Raw genomic sequence first — 20,115 nt, 5'->3', positions numbered from 1 at the left:
TCAGAGCAACGGATCTCATTGGTTTCTCTGGAGACTCATGTCAAATTGATCATTTCATATTTTACATCTGCAAAACAGTGTTCTGTATTCAGCAGGACTCTCACAAACATCACATTCAATCATTATGTGTTGAGAGAGAGAGACACTGCCCCCTAGTGTCAGATAATCAAAGTGGACCTTAAAAGGTGGGGTAAAAATTGCACTTCATAATCATTTCAACCTAAAAATGCAAAAATATGACATCCATCTATAAAATAAGTGTTGCAGGTTGTTTTGTATTTAATGTGCGAATAATCTTTGCTTAGTGGTGCAAGTTTCTTTATTGGTCTCCTCAGTGCATTTTCAGACAATCACAGACACACACACACACACACATCTCTATCTCTATCACACACGTCTATCTGTCTGTCTGTCTGTCTTCTGTCTGTCTATTTAGTTGAATTGATAAATATATAAATAAATATAAATGTTATTTTAAGAAGATATATTATATCATATATTATATATTATATTATATTAAATTGTATTATATTGTATTGTATATATATATATATGTCTGTCTGTCTTTGTTTATTAAGTTGAATTGATAAATATTGAAATATAAATGTTATTTTAGGAAGTTATATTATATTATATTATAACAATGAATATATTTCTGTTTTTAGTTTGAATTCTAATCAACTATTTTAATTATATATGTATGTGTAAATAAATATATCTAATTAATCATTATATTATTTTTATATACACTTTGTTTCAAATGATTATGCAAGTGACATTGGTATTAGTAGGAAAAAAAACAGATTTTGGTTTTTCATATAAAGTGTTTATTTGTTTTATTTCTCATATGTTTTATCAGTCTGAGACAGGTTTGTTCAATAGTTTGCCAGGTCTTCTTATGTAAATGGAAAACCTACTTAAAGAGGTTGTTCCACATTATTAAGCAAGTCACAGTTCTCATGCGATATGGGGAGGAAGAAAGATCTTCCTGAAGATGAAAAGCATCAAATAGTGCAACATCTTGCAAAAGGCATGAAAACAATTAATATTTTTCAAAAACTGAACAGAGATTATGGAACTGTCAAAAGATTTGATGATTTAGAACTTATTAAGGAAAGTTTCTGTCAAACAAATTAATTGTATCAAAAGGGGAACTACAAAAAAAAGTCACCGCTGAGCAGCAAACAAGTATTTGAAGCTGCCATCAACCAAAGCTCACAGAGAGAAACCTTTACAGTGGGTGTAGAATAATACATGCAGGATCATTTTTAATTAAATAGTTTCATTCACTGACGAATGCATATAAATACATATCAATGACCCCTATCAGAGAAGGTGATTGTTTCTGAATGACTTTAACTCTTATTTCAGTTACAGTCAATTATTTAGTAATGGATGATTACTACTTTTTACAATTTATTTTATGAAACATATGTTGATTAAATGAACACACACACTTTTTCAATAGAGTTTAAAATTAATTCAGTTAAGGCTCTCCAAACTGCACACTACTGGTCCGTTACAGCAGGCGTCCCTCTTAGTGGAGAGAGTGACAGACAGCACTAGACGAATGGGGCGCTGTGACATCTTCATTCTCAGGCAGGTCGGGATCCCAATCAGCTTCAAGCCGCAGGTCCCTTCGCACAGTTAATTAAATCAGTCTGCAAGAGAAAGAGCCCCTCCAGTCCAAGCCGTATACCACCAACTGTAATTATTACTGTTCCATTACAGGCAAGCAGATTTCATGAACATTTCTCCAGCTAGCAATCAAAGATTTCCTGGAAGAGGCGCTGGAGTGGAAAACATGATACATGAAATGGCAGGAGAGGTTTTGTTGTTTTCATCAAGAAAAGAGCATAGCGAATTCACTAAACCAGGGGTTTTCAGCTGTTCTAGACCCAGGGAACCCCATCCAAACTCATGGCCAACCAAAGGACACAGCGTATAAAAAAAGATACATTTTCTTATTAAAACTTTATAATAATTTTTCCTAAAGAATGCTAACTTTGCTACATTGTACAATACCTAAAAATCTAAACTTAGAAAGTTTGAATTTATTTAATAGTTATAAGTGCAAAAGTAGAAAATATTATATTAATTATATTATATTTAGTGCTGTCAAACGATTAATCGCATCCAAAATAAATGTTTTTGTTTACATAATATATGTGTGTGTGTGTACTGTTTATATTTATTATGTATATATAAATACACACTTATGCAGTGTATATTTTGAAAATATTTACATGTATATATTTATATAATTTATAATAATATACACAGTACACACATTATATAAACAAAATCTTTTATTTTGGATGCGATTAATCGTTAGACAGCACTACTTTTATTATATTATATTCACACATATTTCTATATTATGTTGTAGGCTACCCGATTATAAAATATAAATAATTTATTTATATTTTGTAATACAGTACAATATAATCAATTCAAATACCTATTTGTATATACTCTACATAAATGTTATATTGTACTGTATTATAAAATATAAATAATGATTACATTTATATTGTAAAATTGTTATATATATTATATAACTATTTTATAATCTATTTTTGTAATTATAGTTACATTTTGTAATACAGTACAATACAATTTAAATTCATATTCCAATTTGGATATTTCTGTATTATTATTTCTATAATTTAATGCAGGGCAATACAGTACAATTTAAATCTATATTTGTGTGTGTGTGTGTGTGCGTGTGCGCCCAACTGTATATTTTAATATGACATTAGCGTATACAAATAAATGTTGCTTTCAACAGTCACAATTATTAATAATTTCCCCCCTAATTTATGATTGTGGAATGAGCACGCTGTGTTACATGCGCCTTCCTCTCAACTTGAAGTTGTCATAAGTTGAGAACAACTTATCTGAACTTTGAACACTGTTGGAGGGGGCAGCCATGGCCTGCGAAGCACCCATGTCAGGGCTGTAGAAGAAGTCGTACTCAACTAGGTGGTCTGCCCCATCATGAGCTCTTTCATTAGCCTTGATGACCTCCTCTGGTTCAGCGTATACACTGCCGACAACCCACTCAGCTCTGGCCTGGAAGTCCTGTGGATCTACATAAATTGCTTCTGCACTGATGTCCTGTAATGCGTCATTGATTGCTAACTGCTGGATGGAGTCACCCAACAAGTCAGTCGAACCTTCTGCGGCCTCCGTCTCTTCATGTGCACCCTCTTCCCGGGGGATCGCGAAATCAGATGGCTTTGAAATGTCAGCGTCGGTCTTGAATGAGTCTCGGAAAGATGCAGACTGCTGGAGAGCTTTTCTCAGGTTTTGCCAGTGCATTTGAGGGTCTGTAGGGGAAGTGGCTTTTTGCTGAGCTTTTGACACTCTGGCATAGATGGGTTCCTGATTCTCGAGGTCGGTGTCAATGCTCGTCACTTGACTTTCACTTTGTAGCTCAATTGCATTCAAAGAAAAGCTCCTCCAAGAGGGGTTGAGCATTTTTGATGCTTTTTGCATTTTCCCCTCAGGTAAAAAGTCAGACGCCTGACTATCTATGGTGTAGTCGTACGTTTCTTGTGTGGCTTCTTGAGCTAGACTTTGTTCTACATGGTCAGGGCTGATTGGCTTTGCTGTGGAAGGTCTGGGTAGATTCTCGATGAATGTACTGACAATGTTGAACAGTCTTTCACACTGATGGGTTGCAAACTCGAAATTCCCCTCGCCGGACTCGCATCTGCGACCAGCCTCAAAGGAAAAAGACAGCTGAGGGAGAGAAAAGAGAAGGGAAAGTTATGAAATCTATTTTCAGAGCAGAGATGTTTGTCCACAATCACTCAAGCGATAATAAAGACAGGCTGTTTATTTCCCATGAGAAAAGCCATGCAAATGAAACTCAATGTGTTTAAATGAGGAAACTTCACACCTGCTCGATGACAACAGTAACAAGTGGAGAAAAAGTACATGAACATTTAACCTACATCAAAGGATCAATGTCAAGATAAAGAAAAGGAAATATATATATATATTATATATATATATGTTGTGTATTTTCAGTCTTAAAATATCAATAAATTTTTAGCCTTACATACACATACACACATATACACATATATAAGATGTTCACCAAGGCTTCATTTATATTATGAAAACAGTAAAATCGTTATGATGAAAATGAACAGAAAGTTCAAAAGAACAGCCTACATTATTTGAAATAAAAATCTTTTGTAACTTTGTTTGCACTTTTGATCAATTTAATGCACCTTTGGATATTTATTAATGTATTTTAAATAAATAGATTGGACAAAAAAGCCCTAGCTTACCGTGTCTTGTCCAAACTTCCTGATGTAACAGTATGGCCAGTTGAATAGCACTTTCTTAGTTTTAATGTCCTTCAGGTGTAAGCAGTCCGGCAGGGGAGTGAGGATATATTCCCCGTACAGACTGCACCGATTAGCAGCCTCTGTGCCCACTGCTATGACCAGAAAATCTCGAACTGCAAGACAAAAGAAACTTGCATTAGCACAAAAAGTTAATATCTTGCCTTGTGCAACGTAAACAGCCCCTTGTATTCATGTAAAAAAAAAAAAAAACATGTTCTTTTATATGTGGTTTGACATAATTTATACCAGACGCCTTTGGCTTCTGCATGTCATGTGACTAATTGTAACACATTAAAACAGAATGAAAGCAAAATGTGGTTTGAATAGCAAATTAGTCATATGTACTTGTACTACTTTTAAGGTGTTAATTTTATGGTACTTTAATGTTTTTTTTGTGGGGGTGGGGGGGTCTTATTGCTAATATAAATCACCATCTAATTAAATTGCATGAAAAAGAGCATCGTCAACATTCTGCTAAACATCTGCAAGTCATACGAGTTTGAAACATCATAAAGGGTAAGTAAATTACTATTTGCATCAACTCCTACAACAATTTCAGCTTTCTGTAAGAGTACATGGACAGTATAGCTGAATCACTTTTTCTTTTTCTTTTTTTAGGTCACTGACACTTAGACTTGCACCCGAAGTCAGCAGGGAACACAACCTATTGCTTTTCCTCTAGAGATAGCTTTGAAATTCAAAATTGGATGTCCACAGGAGCAGGAAGAAGCCAGAGAAGGCAGCCCTGTCTAAGTTCGGCCTTTGTTCCTTCGGTTGATGTTCACAGCTGTCATTTTCTGAGCCTCTTCCTCCTCGCTCTACATCTTCCAGGATGAAACACACTCTCAGACTGTTGGCTTGTTGCCCTGTGAGGCCTCACCCGTGACTGTGAATGTCAAATTTACTTGTTTTTCCTGTTCGCTCTCGTTTGCAGCACTGCTCGGGGAGAATGTTACACGTAGACGTGCGCAGTTCTCATGCTATCTAGAGATACAGAGGGCACACGTGTGAAGCACGACTGTTAAAACGGATGACTCACTGGACACATGCAGCAGTTAGTGTTCTGATTTAGCTGGATATTTCATTTGATATTTTAGTAACACCTCTCTGTTTAGATAAAATGTCATTCACTGGCTGTGCTTTATTCTTACTTATTTAAGTAATGTCCTTCTGCTGGATTAATAATCATTCAGGTTCGTATGCACATGAGTTTGTTTTTACTCCTGTTATAATGCTATTGAATCATATGCATGTTTTTTTTGCTTTTTTTATCAAATGTAGAAAAAAGTAAATTACTGAACCACAACTGAAAACAGGTTTTATGCAAAAATAAGCATATACACTCTAAAAACGTATGTTTTTTTGTTGGGTTTTTTTAACCCAAATGCTGTGTTCAGCCTGTTGGGTCATTTTATTGGGTTGTTTTTAATATGTTTACCCAGGTACTGGGTTATTTTGTTTAACACAAATGCTGGGTTCGGCTTGTTGGGTCATTTTATTGGGTTATTTTTAATTCAGTTGAATTTAATTCTAATTTTATTCACCCATGTGTTGAGTAGGTTTTCTGTAACTAAGTGGCTTTGTCATTTTTAACGCTGAGTTATTTTTTCTACCCAACCACTGGGTTGAACCTGTCTCCAATGAGACAACCCTGCTGAGTTACAGCACTTTGGTTACAGTCAGTGCGCAGGCTTTTTGCGTCCACGACTGTAACTCAGCAGCTGGGTTGTTCCTGTAAACAGAAGAGAGAACAATTCTCAGCGTCGCCGATTTGGTTCACTTCTCCAGCGAAATAAAGGTTTGTATACATTTTATTTCATTTATAAAGTCTTTACTGTGCTGTAAATTGTAATATTTTGTGCAGCGCAACATAAGGACGAGATGTCAGTCAGCTGCATCAGCAGCGGTCGATCATTTTGCACGATGGAAACGCCTTTTGCCTTGCATAACATAAATGGATTTTATTCATTATAATACTGAGTTTAATTTGATGTTAAAATATGTTCTCTAATCTCAGTAGGCCTACTGTTTGTTTATGGGCAGGTTACAGAGTCAGTCGCGGCATCTTTCAGCTACGAGTAAAACACGAGGCCACGGTCTGAATTTCGCAATTTCCCCGGCAAACAGCAGCCCTTCACTGGCTCAGATTTCGGCGACACACCGGCACGAGAATTAGCACTACTTCTGTAAAAAGCGATTGAACGACTGATTACACTTCAGTTAAAATGTTTATTTTAAATGTTACATTTTTATGTCTAAAATGCTTGTTAAACGAGTTGAAATGTATGTAGACTATGCTGTATTCACTCGAATAAATTCACTTTGTCTTGTATTTTGTCCATGGGTGTTCTTGCCTAATAAATGTTCATCTTTTGATTATTGCTGTTGCCTCTAGTAATTCTGTGTGTGATTTTTAATTTCAAGTCCATGAAAGGAGAGACGGGCACCGTATAATGAGGTGTGTACTGCTCTTCCTGAGCCTGAGTCGTGATCGTCAGGCCGTCTTAGCCGAGGCCTCGCCTGAAGGACGGTCCGCAGATCCGGCTTCGGCTTAGATCCGGCTCTATCCCGCTGCTCTGTTTCTGCTGTTCTCAGTATGAAGAGGAGGTACACGGATGGGGCTGCCTCCTCCCAGCAGCCCCAGAAGCTAGAGAGTGGCGAGGGAGGAACCGCTGGAACGCCGCCGCTTGTCTATGAGCCTCCTGAAACCTGTCGACGACAGTATTGACACGTCGCCGAACAGGCCAGAAGGCGCAAGTGGGGCGTCCATAAGGTTATCATCTACTCTGACTTCCTCGCCCTCATCCAGCTCCTTCAGCAAGTCGGCTTGGTATGCTTGCAACACAACCATAGTATGCAACATACCCTTTGCCCACCAACGCTGAAGTAGTATGCAGTGGTTTGGAGGGCAATGCTGGGGCTTTCAGAGACGATGCTACGCTGGGAGACAGATAGCTCGCTAGCGTCTGTTCTACCCGGGGCATCGCTCTGTAACCGTGATCATCCAATCCCACAACGTTAGAATAGTGACTGGCAGTGGGACTGAAGATACGGGCCGAGTATGGCTTAGCCCATGATCTCGACACCTCAGTGTGGAGATTGGGGAAAAAAGGCAAGCCCCGGAGTGGAGGTAACATCTAGTTCATCTAGTTTGCTTTTTGGCGGCTCGGTCTGTTTTTTGGTGGTCCAATCGATGTGTAACTTGGCTACCGCACGAGTAACTACCTCCACTAACTCCTCATACTGGGGAGACTGGGGTGGTGCATCCGCAGTCTCATCAATGCTCTCCACATCAACCTCCTCGGAGGATGATAGGCAAAGCGCCGAGCCCTCTCCCTGAGTGGAAGAACCCGCAGTGCGTGCTTCCAATCTCTGGGAGGGGGCGCTGGATCTGGAGGGTGAGGAAGGAGAAAGGGACTGGCCCGTATCCATTCCCTCCACCAGATCCAACTGCGATCCCCACGACTGTAGCCGCTGCCCTGCTTCAGCAGAAGTGGGACTAGAGCCGCGAGGAACACTGGTGAGAGCTCCCTCCTCAAAGAGAGCTCTCCGGGAGTGGAGCGTCCGCATCGAGATGCACCCTCGAGGGCTGACTGAGCGTGCTCTGCTCCCAAACAAACAACGCACAAACTGTGTGTATCCCCACCCGTGATGTAATGAGGGCAGGGAGGAACACACAGCCTGAAACACTGTTTGTCACCACTCTTTGAATCTCTCTTAGCCATAATAAAGCAGCAAGACAGACACCAATAAATAGGACTGACACAGACAGAGAGCGCTTACTGAATGACAGAAGCTGCCGCTGTTTCCACCGCATGCGCTTTTAAGCTTCCTGGTCGTGACGTCACCCCGTCCGTGACGTCTCGTCACTCCGTTGGACTGATTACACATGTAATTCAGAGCGTGGTCACGCTGAAGGCATTCCCAAAGCGTTCAACGCAGCTTGAGTTCCTGAAGGGGAACTAAAAGACTTTCAAATCACATGAGCCAATATTTTATTCACAATAGAACATAGAGAACATAACAAATTTGTAAACCGGGTGTGTCTCAATTGTCCTTAAAAGTGAAGCTGCGGGCTCTTTGATCGCCCCCTGGTGGCTGGCTTCAGTACAGGTCATAAACCCCGCCCTCTCCATGTAAACGAATGGGACTTTAGTCAAAATAAAAAAATTAATTACAGTTCCAATACAATTTTCCGAAATATGGTTTTGGTCATTTAAGGTAGTTGTTATCATGCTGATATATGTTCAATTGTTCGTTTTTGTGATACGTTTGATTTTATCTGGTAATTTGATACTATAAAAACAGGGCGTGTTGTTATGGTTGATTGGGTCTGCGGGAGTTTGGGCAGGAGTTTGATTCCGCGGCTCCACCTCACGACTCTACTGCGCAGACTCGGGCTCCATACAAATCTCTACTGCGCAGACTCGGGCTCCAAATGATGTCATTTACTCAAGATGGCAGCAGCCATACTGAGATGTATTCGCTTCACTTTTCTATAGTGGAAGGAAGCGGAGATGCGTCGTCCATCTTTTTTTACAGTCTATGGTTTAAACAGAGAAATTTTACACTTTTATCCACTAAATGACCTCATTTCAAATTTGATGCCTGCTTCAGGTCTCAAAAAAGTTGGCACGGGGGCAACAAAGGGCTGAAAAAGCAAGAAATTTGGAAAAGATTCAGCTTGGAGAACATCTAGCAACTAATTAAGTTAACTGACATCAGGTCTGTAACATGATTAGCTATAAAAGGGATGTCTTAGAGAGGCAGAGTATCTCAGAAGTAAAGATGGGCAGAGGCTCTCCTGTGAAAGACTGTGTAAAAAGATTGTGGAATACTTTATAAACAACGTTCCTCAACGTCAAATTGCAAAGGCTTTACAAATCTCATCATCTACAGTGCATAACATCATCAAAAGATTCGGAGAAACTGGAGAAATCTCTGTGCGTAAGGACAAGGCCGAAGACCTTTGTTGGATGCGCGTGGTCTTTGGGCCCTCAGACGACACTGCATCACACATCGGCATAATTCTGTCATTGACATTACTAAATGGGCCCAGGAATACTTCCAGAAGCCACTGTCGGTAAACACAATCTGCCATGCCACCTGAAGATGCCAACTAAAGCTCTATCATTCAAAAAGGAAGCCATATGTGAACATGGTCCAGAAGCGCCATAGTGTCCTGTGGACCAAGGCTCATTTAAAATGGACTGTTTCAAAGTGGAAAAGTGTTCAATGGTCAGACGAGTCCAAATTTGACATTCTTGTTGGAAATCACGGATGCCGTGTCTTTCAGGCTTAAGAGGAGGGAGATCTTCCAGCGTGTTATCAGCGTTCAGTACAAAAGCCAGCATCTCTGATGGTACGGGTTGCATATACTAGGGGTGGCACGGTACACGTACAGAACCGTATGGTTCACGGGGCAAATTCCAAATGGAAGTGATCATACCTATCCCCTTGGAGTGGGGACTTTGGAGTGAACAGGGCACATGCGAGACAGCGTCCTGAAGTCCTCCAGGAGGCTTTTAAAAAATAAACTGTCACAGTCCTCTTGAGGAGTGCTAGCTCTCCTACTCACTGTTACAGTTGAATAGTAATACAGACGAAAATAACCGTCATTTTTATCGTTCCGGTCAAATATTGCAGCACAAATATTGTTAACATCTTTAATATATTAAGCGATTTGAATGCACTTTGCGGAGGCAACCGCTGCGTGTCGGGTGGTTCTTTGCCTCCACGTTGTGCATTCAAATCGTTTAATGCACAGCTAGCCGTTGATTATCCCTTACATAGCCACCAGAGGTCGCCCTTCCATCAAATTGACTCTTACACTACACTACTGTTGCACGTCACCCACAGACTACAATCATCCATTGCACTGACGACACACACACACACGCACACAGCTGATTGCACTGATCACACAGCTTACTTTAACCATGGACTTCCTTGGTCAGATCGCCTAGTATTGTATAGCATTTATCACTCTCCTAGCGATAGCTACTCGACGGAGCTCACTTAGTTGTCATAGTCTTGCCTTGCCTTGCCTGTTTTCTCGTGTTTTGATTCTTGCCCGTGTTTCCTGGATTAAACCTTTGCCTTGCTGTGCTCTGTTTGCACCTCACTTGGACTATTGCTCTTGTACCTGGATTATCTCTCTGCCTTACCCTGTTGTATATTGTTCGCTGATCGTCGACCCACGCTTCTGTGTCTTGTCCATGCCATACCTGTTTGCCGATGTTTGACCCTGCCTGTGTTTGACTATGTTTCTAAATAAAAACTTGCACATGGATCCGTACGCCTCACGTCTCCTCGGCTCCGTTACACCTATATAGCGCACATAGCCCCTAAATTTAGCGATCAACTATGCATATTATTAACTTAACATTTAACGTACAACATTTTGTCTTTGTTACTCTTAGTTATGAAGGATGGTAGCACATCATTTTTGAATGAATGTCTTCATGAGTTTGTCTGCATCCATATTGCATATTTCCTCTCACTTGTAAAGTATGGTAGCAGTTATTTCTTCTAGTTGTTTCAAAGAAGTTCTTTCTGTGTTTCCGCTCTCGTTTTTAAATCTGTTTCATTGAGGTTCCAAATAATGGCTCATTGGCTTAGATATAATACCTAGAAGCATATATTCTTCTTATACACACATGCGAAGTATTGCAGCTGTTATTTCTATGAAATTCTGTTGTCTTTGCTATTCTCTTACTAATAAAATAGTTTTTTGTTGTTTTTTTCACTGCTTGTATTTTGGCACAACCCCTAAATTGAACTTGAGTAGTTTTACTAAGGGCACCCATCTCACATGAAATTAAACTAGCCTATGTAAAACATATTCTACCCGACATCCTGATATAAATTACTATAAATTTCATGTAGTAATTAATACTGAGACAAAGAGCACTAATGACTTGTTTAAGGCTTGAAGCTAAAAGTTGAGGACTTGCAACTCAACTTGGACTTGCCTATCTTGACTCGGGACTTGACTTGGGACTTGCCTATCTTGACTCGGGACTTGACTTGGGACTTGTCTGTCTTGACTCGGGACTTGAATCAAGACTTGAATGCAAAGACTCGAGACTCACTTGTGACTTGCAAAACAATGACTTGGTCCCACTTCTGGAAAATTCTATGCTATTTTATGCGGTGGCAAAACCTGTCTTTTTTCTTCTTTTTTTTTTTTTTGTGGAAATACAAACTTTCCAGGAGGACTTGAATGCACCAAAACTAAATCCATCCATTGGCTCTATTTGAGAACCTAGTGAGCTGCTTACATTATTTTGTAAGTATTTTAAGACCTCATAGTTGCATTCTTAGCAAAAGTTCTAGAAGAAAAGATACCTAATTTTGGCCAAATTTAGGGTGACCACACGTCCTTTTTATAAAGTCAATCCAATAATGCCTTTTTTCACTAACAAAACTGATCCAAAATGGCACCTAAACATACTAATAAAATAGTCTAATTGAAACTATTTTGCTCAGTATTTGTCATTAGCTTAGAAACATGCTAACACTAAACAGTTAATCATGAGCCAAGTCTCTCATACAATGAGAATCAATCACCTATTAAGTTCCATCACGTTTAAGTGAGTAAGCAGTGAACTAGGTTCAGAAAAAGAGCTGTTGTCTCATTCTTGTTCGCTACCATCATTCACTTAAACGGCCTTGATCTCAATAGATCCGTTGTCAAGAATTTTTGTTTAGATGTCCAAGTTGTCATTTTGGGAACGATTCATTCAAAATTCTGTTGTTATTATGTTTTCCTCATTTGATTCGTGCTTTGGTGCAAAGAAGGACTTGACAATTACTTTTATGTGTTCATTAACGGTAAAATGACTCCCAGTGCCCATCTTGATTTCAAGGGTGTCTGATGAGATCTGGCGAGTGTTAATCAGCCTCTGATTGTCAGGTCACTGATTAAAAAGAGTCTTAACGACCCCGGTTCATCAGCGTATTGCGCAGATCACAAGAGGCGATACATGAATTAGCCATGAATTTTTTGCTTCAGCGTAATTGCGCATATGTATATATTTATTTTTACATTTCCCAAGTGTCATCTGTTTGCTAATTTCAAACAATGCATGATCAAAAACATTTCCATCACTAATTGGTTGTCTGTTCGTGTTCTAGGCTTTAAACCCACAGCCGTATCAAAGATACGGTCAAACCACAGCAGCACAGCCGGTATTATTAGAAAGCAACACAAGGCCAGTGTGAAGTTCACCTCAATGTGAAACTGCAGCACCTGCATAAATAAGATTCAGGTACTGCACAGCGGATTCAGAAGATGAGTCGGGGGCTTCTTGGGAAGGAAAGGCACGATAAATGCAATCCCAACTGTGAGACGCTGATATTGTCTTGACTCTCAAACTATAGATCAGAGAAAAAAAAATACCACTTCCTTCCTATCCGGCCCATGAGTGTTCACACTGAGCATCAGTCGGCTAAAAATAACAACAGGAACTACAATACTTGAGTTGCTGACCCAAAATCTATCTTTAAAAAAATTTGTCTTCCTGTTGCCAGTTTTGCTATGTTAGAATAGTGTACTACCATATATTGCAGTATGGTAGGGTGCACAGTATATACATTTTCTGTATGCATGGAGCTCTCAGATAAAATACTACATTTGCCTAAAATGTGTGGACAGAGTGCATGACATCCCAAAAAACTGTATCCCAAAATGCAATGCGTCTAACTTGCATTTTCAAGGTGACACAAAGTGGAAGCTATGAAATGTTTATCTTTTATTTCTTTTGAGAGTCATTGTTTAAAATATAAATAATATCATATTTTTGTATTTATAATTTGTTATTTATGTATTCTGTCATTTATATTATCGTTCTTATTGATTTTGTATAAAGATGTCTCTTATGTTAACCTAGACTGCATTTATTTGATTAAAATACAGTTATTGTGAAATATGATTTAAACAAACTGTTTTAATTTGAATATATTTAAAAATGTAATTTATTCCTGTGATGCAAAGCTGAATTTTCAACATCCAGTCTTCAGTGTCACATGATCCTTCAGAAATCATGCTAATAAGCTGATTCGATGGTTAAGAAACACTTATTATTATTGTAAAGTTAATTTCTTACCCCAAATCTTTGAATGCCGTATAACAGTTTCCACACAAATATCAAGCAGCACAACTGTTTTCAAGATTGATAATAAGAAGAAATATTTCTTGAAATCAGCATATTAGAATGATTTAAGGATCATGTGACACTGATGCTGAAAATTGCCATCAAAGGAATAAATCATCATTTAAAATATATTAAAATAGAAAACTGTTATTTTACATTGTAATAATATTTCACAATATTACTGTTTTTACCATATTTTTGATCAAATAAATGCAGCTTTAGTGAGCAAAAGCGACTTCTTTCAAAAACACAAAAAACTTCATAATCTGAATCATCCGGTCGCACAAACACTCGGAAACGTTTAAAGACCAGTCAGATAAATCATTGATGCTGTTTAAATGTAAACATGAAGACAGATGGAGAAAACGCCTCATCCGCCTGTTTGCCTCTCTGATTCCCAGAATTTCACTCCCTCATGGAGACCATTTGAACGTTTACTTTCCACCTGCTCCCAGTTTCTGTCTTTGATGTCGAGCTCCTATACAAAACATCATACACCACCCACAACCTAGCGACTTGAAACATTCTTTTTCATCCAATCAAATCTATCAGGGGGTGGTTGCAATCCAATTATCCCTAAACTGCTGCAAGCCTGACCTCTAGCATCCTTAAACTTACCAGCACTTGGAATTGAAGAGACTGGCAGCTGGACTGTGAAGTATTTCAGGTCAGCTTGACAACTAGATTGAGATCTTTTCCATACAAAGATCTATTAATTTGTACGTTTTACATGAATAATAGCCATTCTGTGAAATGTACATTGGAGAAAATGAAATATAAGGGACATTAAGAGACAGTTAAGAGAAGGGTGATGAACATAATTACTTCATGTTCTGCCAAGTCTAGCGATTTGCTTATAATTAAAAGCTATTTGCTCAGTCCTTAACCAAGGACACAGGAAATTGAGATTATGTTCAAAATAGCACACTACTCTTATCATTTCTGCCATATACAGTATGTAAAGTATGTTCTGTATGAAGGGAATATGATAAATGTGTGGTATGCAACTGTGTGTGGATACTGTATTCCACAATGCAATGCATCATACATGACCTTGCATTTTTAGTGTAATTACATTATTTGAAGCAATGCTATTTTTTTACCGATAGTTAGGTGAATTTTCCCTTCCAACATATCTTTCTTGACTCAATATTTTGCATTGTTTTTACACAAATTCCACTCTAAAAAATGCTGGGTTAAATACAACCCAGTGCTGGGAAAATATTGGACAGAACACATGCTGGGTTGTTTTCAACCAACAGTTGACCACTGGGTCTAAACAACCCAATCACTGGGTTTGTCCATATTTTACCCAGCGCTGGGTTTTATTTAACCCAGCATTTTTTAGAGTGTAGATTAAAAGTAATTTCTATATACGGTCCCACTTTATATTAGGTGGCCTTAATTACTATGTACTTACATTTAAATTAATAATTTGATACAATGCATTTATTGTGTACATACATGTTTTTACATTGTACTTATATATTTTTTTTAAATACCTATATGTGATTACATGAAACGACCCTATAGGTCGTTTGTGCAAGCCCTTATTACGACCTATATTTACGTTTTAAAGTTAAGCGCCCTCTAGCGCGCGTAAAAATAATGACAGTCTCGTGTTGCGTCTGTCGTCATGAATTGACGTATGACTATCATTACCAATCAAAATGCCTGTTTATTTAAATACAATGTGTGGACTTTTTACACCGATCTCACAGTATTCGTACATATTTTACTAGGTGGCTAATTCGTACGAATGCCACACCTAACCTACCCCTTACAGGAATCATGCAAAATCATGATTTTTAGTGCACATTTTATGAGCGCGTGCGTTCTCTGGGATCGAACCCATGATCGCGTAATTACATATCATTGTATAACGCAATGCTCTACCAACCGAGCTACACGAAACCTAAACTATAACGCAGACAAAAGAGTACAAAACATTAATATGAAAATGTCCTGTTGCCGATAGGGGCGCAATTGTAGTATACGCTCTGATGGGTCGTATTTCAGGGATTTGGACAAACGACCTACACGGGCGTATTGGTTGGAGGACAGGTTGGGACCACATCTGTAATTAATTTCTGTAATTAACTGTTGACCCATCCCTTACACCTTAACCCACCTTTAAACCCACCCATACCACCAAACCCGTCCCTAACCTTAATTGTATCCCACCTCAATAGCACCAAAAGTGTTTAGCAATACAATATGATCACAGTAAGTACATTGTACTTATTTTTTGTTGTAAGTACATAGCAGTTAAGGCCACCTAATATAAATTGTGACCCAATATACTTTTTATAACTTGTTCTGCAGTTTTGTGAGATTTACACATCATGGACAAGTTCAAAATGTATGTACCCATCATAATATACAGTATACATTACCGTTCAAAGCTTTGAGGTCAGTAAGATTTTAATTTTAGAATTTAGTACTTTTGTTCAAAAAGGATGTTAAATTGTCAAAAGTGGCATAAAATGCATTATATAATCAAACAAAAAAAATATTAAGAAGCAAAAGAAATGTTTACAGCATTTCTAGAGCAGCAAAGCAGCATATTAGAATGACTACACAATATTACTGTTTTATTTTTACTTTTTATTATATAAATGCAGCCTTGGTGAACATAAAAGACTTCTTTCTTTCTTAAAACATTAAGAAATCTTACCAAACCCAACATTTTAACAGAATTTATATACCTATTTTTGTAATATATGTTTTAATATACTTTTTAGTTCTTGTTTGTCGATGTTGCGTCACCCCTCCTCAGACGAGAATAGAAACATCTTGAAGTTCATGAAGTACTGATTTACACTCAGACAAGTTTCATCCTCCTCGCTTCCTCACTCTCTCTCTCTCTCTCTCTCTTGCTCTCACTCGCTCTCCTCTCCTTTGTGTCATTTTGTCTGTCTGCCTGTGCTGCTCTAAAAACTTGCAGAACGGAACCCAGACGAAGCCCCTCTGACAATCTGAGAGCTGTCACCCCAAAGTGATAAAACGGAAGTTAGAGCTATTTTTTGGCCGGCTGCTCCTCTGGCACAAAATGAAGTCAGATACGATGTCAGACAGTCACATCCAATTCTGAAATTTTGAACAACATCATTTAAAGCTGAACATAAAAATGTATCCATTTTCTGATTAAAATGTGAGTGGTGCTTGCCTGTGCAAAATTAACAACCATATTGTGGGTGGTTTCTAGGTCATTGCTAAGTGTTTTTTTTTTTTTTTTTAAGTTGTTATTGATTCATTCATTTGAAAGTGCTATTAATGACATTCTGATTCCCAAATATTCCTCAGGGCCCTCATTCAAGACACTACGTTGCGCACTTAGTAGTAGTGGTAGTGACGCTTGCCTTAGCGAGCGCCACAAAAAAAGTGCTCTGTTGTCAATGATGCACAAGGACCAATAGAAATCTTGAACTAGATGAAAAGGAAGAAGCAGGAAGTCAATACGAAGTGGCCTCGGGTGAATTTGAGGACAGCTTGCATCCCTGTGCTTCATTTCATTTGTCATCTCTCCTGAATGAGCTCTCTCTATACATACACCTGAAAACAGTGTCCCCTCTTTCCTGTCCTTTAATGGAATCAAGGTTGGCCACCTGTGGCCCAAATGGGCAATTTGACTCAAGCCTGAGGTTTCACTTGAAAAAAAGGCTGTTCGTCCTTGCAATAGGACAAACTAAAATAGCATCTCTCTCTCCTCTCTGTCCCTCCAATATCACTAATATTACCAGTTAGGGTGCGATGCATTAAAGTGTTACCTGACATATAAAATATTAGAATAAAAAGGTAATTGTTGTGATATATATATATATATATATATATATATATAAAACATGCTATATTATTATTATTATTTTATGTATTTAGATAGATAGATAGATAGATAGATAGATAGATAGATAGATAGATAGATAGATAGATAGATAGATAGTGTGTGTGTGTACTGGTGTATATGGTTTATGAGGACACAAAAGTGTATAATGACATGGGTACTACAATGTAAACATGGTTTATGAACAAAAGGCTTAAAAAACATGCAAACATACAACTGATTTAATGATGAAAGAGCAAGTTTAGCCTTGGGTTTGCAGTATTTCAGGGTCACAGTAATGCTTGTGCAACCCAATTCAAAATGGTAAAGGTAGATTAATTGTAAGGAACGTGATTTTATAATCATTTATAAGTTATGTTTAGGTTGTCAGCGTGACATTAAGTGCCTTACCGCTCTCGGCTGTATCATAAAGTGAGTTTTCCTGCATTTCGCTGGCGTGGGAACTGCTCACAGGTTCAGAATAGATGCCGCTCTCTCTCTGTAACCTTTGTTCAGCGTTGGTGTCCTGAAAAGCATTAAATAGTTTCAAAGTGTGACATCTGTCCCTGAACGTGTCCATTATGTATTACGAGCAATTAGCAAAACGCTCATCATCATTATGTGCTGTGAAATGATGTGATTGAACCTACAGGGAACGCCTGCTCGCACAGACTCTTGATCCAGCCCTTCACCTCTGAATGCTGGGCAGCGAACACGTAAAGTTTGTCTGAGGTCTCCAGATAAAAGGCGGCGCAGTCTTTGGGGCAGTCGGCTACCTCTCTTTCTGATATTTGGATGCACTCTCGCAGTCGGATCACCTGTTTGTAGTCGGGCTTGCGTTTGCTGGAGCCCTGTTTGATGGAGGAGTGTTTTTGCTCGTACAGCTCCAGCCGTGACACGCTGCGTCTGCTCTCCGCCACCAGCACACACCATACCTTCCTCCATCTCTGAAGAGCACACACGCACATCACAGCCTGAAATACTTCAATACATATAGCCTACTTTAAAGCCCCACGTTATTGCATTGCATAACAAATATCAAACCAAGCAGTATTTAAAAAGAAAAAAAGAAGAATGAAAAGCACAAAGACTCTTTTAAGCAAAACATTTAATTAAAAATTAAGGTTTTAAATGGTGAAACAACAGACAACAAGTATTTGGATGTGATTCTGGTTGCCAAAAGTTAGTAATGTATTCATACAGTGCTGGGTAGATTACTTTCAAATTGTAATCTATTACTGATACTGATTACAAATGACATGATGAAAATATAATATTGATAACTCATTTTCTCATTTTAGGTAATGTATTCTTACTACTTTTTGATTAATTGTAGATAACTTTTTTACCTAACTTGTTTATAGATTGTAATGGGATTGTTGTATAAAAAAAAGAGAGAGAGAGAGAGAGAGAGAGAAATAAAATAAATTTCATTCTTTTTATCAACATTATTAAATCAATTTTCTCTCTCTCTATATATATATATATATAGCATTATGTAAGTAACTTTAGTGACTTTATAACTATATATGTATTAATATAATAATGTTAGTTTTACTATATTGGTCTCAGAATAACTTTTTTAAATTGTTAGCATCTTTTCATCATCCTTTAACATTTTATAATGATATAATGATATAATAATGTAACATTAATATTAATAGATAAAAATGCAATATAAAACAACATTTCTATTTATCAAAACCGAAAAGAGTTTTGCTGCTTCATAGTTTTGTATAAATCACAGTATACATTTTTCAGCATTTTTCTATATATGTATATATCACGTATGTGTGTGTGTGTATAAACACACACACACACACACACATTAAATTGCAATATAATATATGCGTGTGTGTGTGTGTGTGTGTGTGTGTGTGTGTGTGTCATTCAAGGCCAGTACAGCGGCCGCATTTCTGATCTTTGCCATTGTCAGTCCACTGATAAATGCTGAATCCACATCCATGCAAGAGTATGCAAATGCATTAATTTCTTTAGTTTAACTTGTGAAAATAATTACACTACTCATAAAGCTCTTGAGAAGGACATTGAGTCTCACCTTGCCGAAGCGTTGCTGATGAAAATAAAGCATCCCTTTTCTCCTGATGTCCTCCTCCATGGTTCTTCGGCTGGCCTTTGTCTTGCTTCTCTCTCCCCAACTCTCTCTCTGTAGGTTCCCTTGATTCCCGTTTGCTTTTAAACTGTTTGAATGACTATGAGAGGCATTGCTGTCAATGGCGGACTGACCTTAGATACATTGCCAGTCTTACTTCCTGTCTAAGATGAAGTCTAAATCAGTCACTTGGAGAAGTCAGATGAGTGGGCGTGTGTCTGTATGGCTGTGGTAGGGTTGGTTTCCTACTCATATGATTCTTCCTGTTTGACACTATTTAGGGCTAAAGACTATACATCTTCTGCGAAAGTGTGAGTGCATTTAACATCCTATTTACACCTTGTTAGAATCAATCAGGGCCACAGGAAATATTCACTTTTCCTCACATCTTACAACTTTCCTAACAGCAAATGCTATGCAAAGTTGTGCATAAATTCAAATGTCAGTCCAAATCATATTATCATGATCAGCAAAATGTTTGCATTTTAGTATAGGCCTATATAAAACTGGTCACATCACATTATATACTTTGTCACCTCAAGTCATGTGAAAATAGCTCCCAGGAAACAGACCAGAAGATGTCAAATACAGTAAGGTTTCATGTCATAGGTCTGATGGATCTAGAGTGCCCCTTTGTGACCAATACTGGCTATTACA

General features: G+C 38.1%; 1 protein-coding gene across 1 annotated transcript; it reads right to left on the bottom strand.

Annotated features, from left to right (window-relative positions):
• Nucleotides 1–812: 812 nt before the first annotated feature.
• LOC131548755 (uncharacterized) lies at nucleotides 813–19,609 on the bottom strand. The gene is made up of 5 exons (XM_058790266.1): nucleotides 19,405–19,609; nucleotides 17,996–18,292; nucleotides 17,757–17,871; nucleotides 4,305–4,477; nucleotides 813–3,747 (listed from the first exon to the last, which is right to left on the bottom strand). The coding sequence occupies exons 1-5, from the start codon at nucleotides 19,462–19,464 to the stop codon at nucleotides 2,848–2,850; spliced, it is 1,545 nt and encodes a 514-aa protein (XP_058646249.1). The 5' UTR covers nucleotides 19,465–19,609; the 3' UTR covers nucleotides 813–2,847.
• Between the last annotated feature and the right edge of the window lie 506 nt (nucleotides 19,610–20,115).

The sequence above is a fragment of the Onychostoma macrolepis genome, chromosome 10, assembly GCF_012432095.1.
Source record: "Onychostoma macrolepis isolate SWU-2019 chromosome 10, ASM1243209v1, whole genome shotgun sequence".
Lineage (NCBI taxonomy): Eukaryota > Metazoa > Chordata > Actinopteri > Cypriniformes > Cyprinidae > Onychostoma > Onychostoma macrolepis.
Note: the sequence above shows the minus strand (reverse complement) of the source record. Positions and strands in the feature narration are given on the sequence as shown.

Bases quoted from the DNA above. Each gene is read 5' to 3' on its own strand.
- LOC131548755 (XM_058790266.1), bottom strand. From the start codon at position 19,464: ATGGAGGAGGACATCAGGAGAAAAGGGATGCTTTATTTTCATCAGCAA. The intron at 17,872-17,995 runs GTAGGTTCAATC...AATGCTTTTCAG, and splicing joins TGTGCGAGCAGGCGTTCCCT to GACACCAACGCTGAACAAAG. The intron at 4,478-17,756 runs GTAAGGCACTTA...TTTGTCTTGCAG, and splicing joins TTATGATACAGCCGAGAGCG to TTCGAGATTTTCTGGTCATA.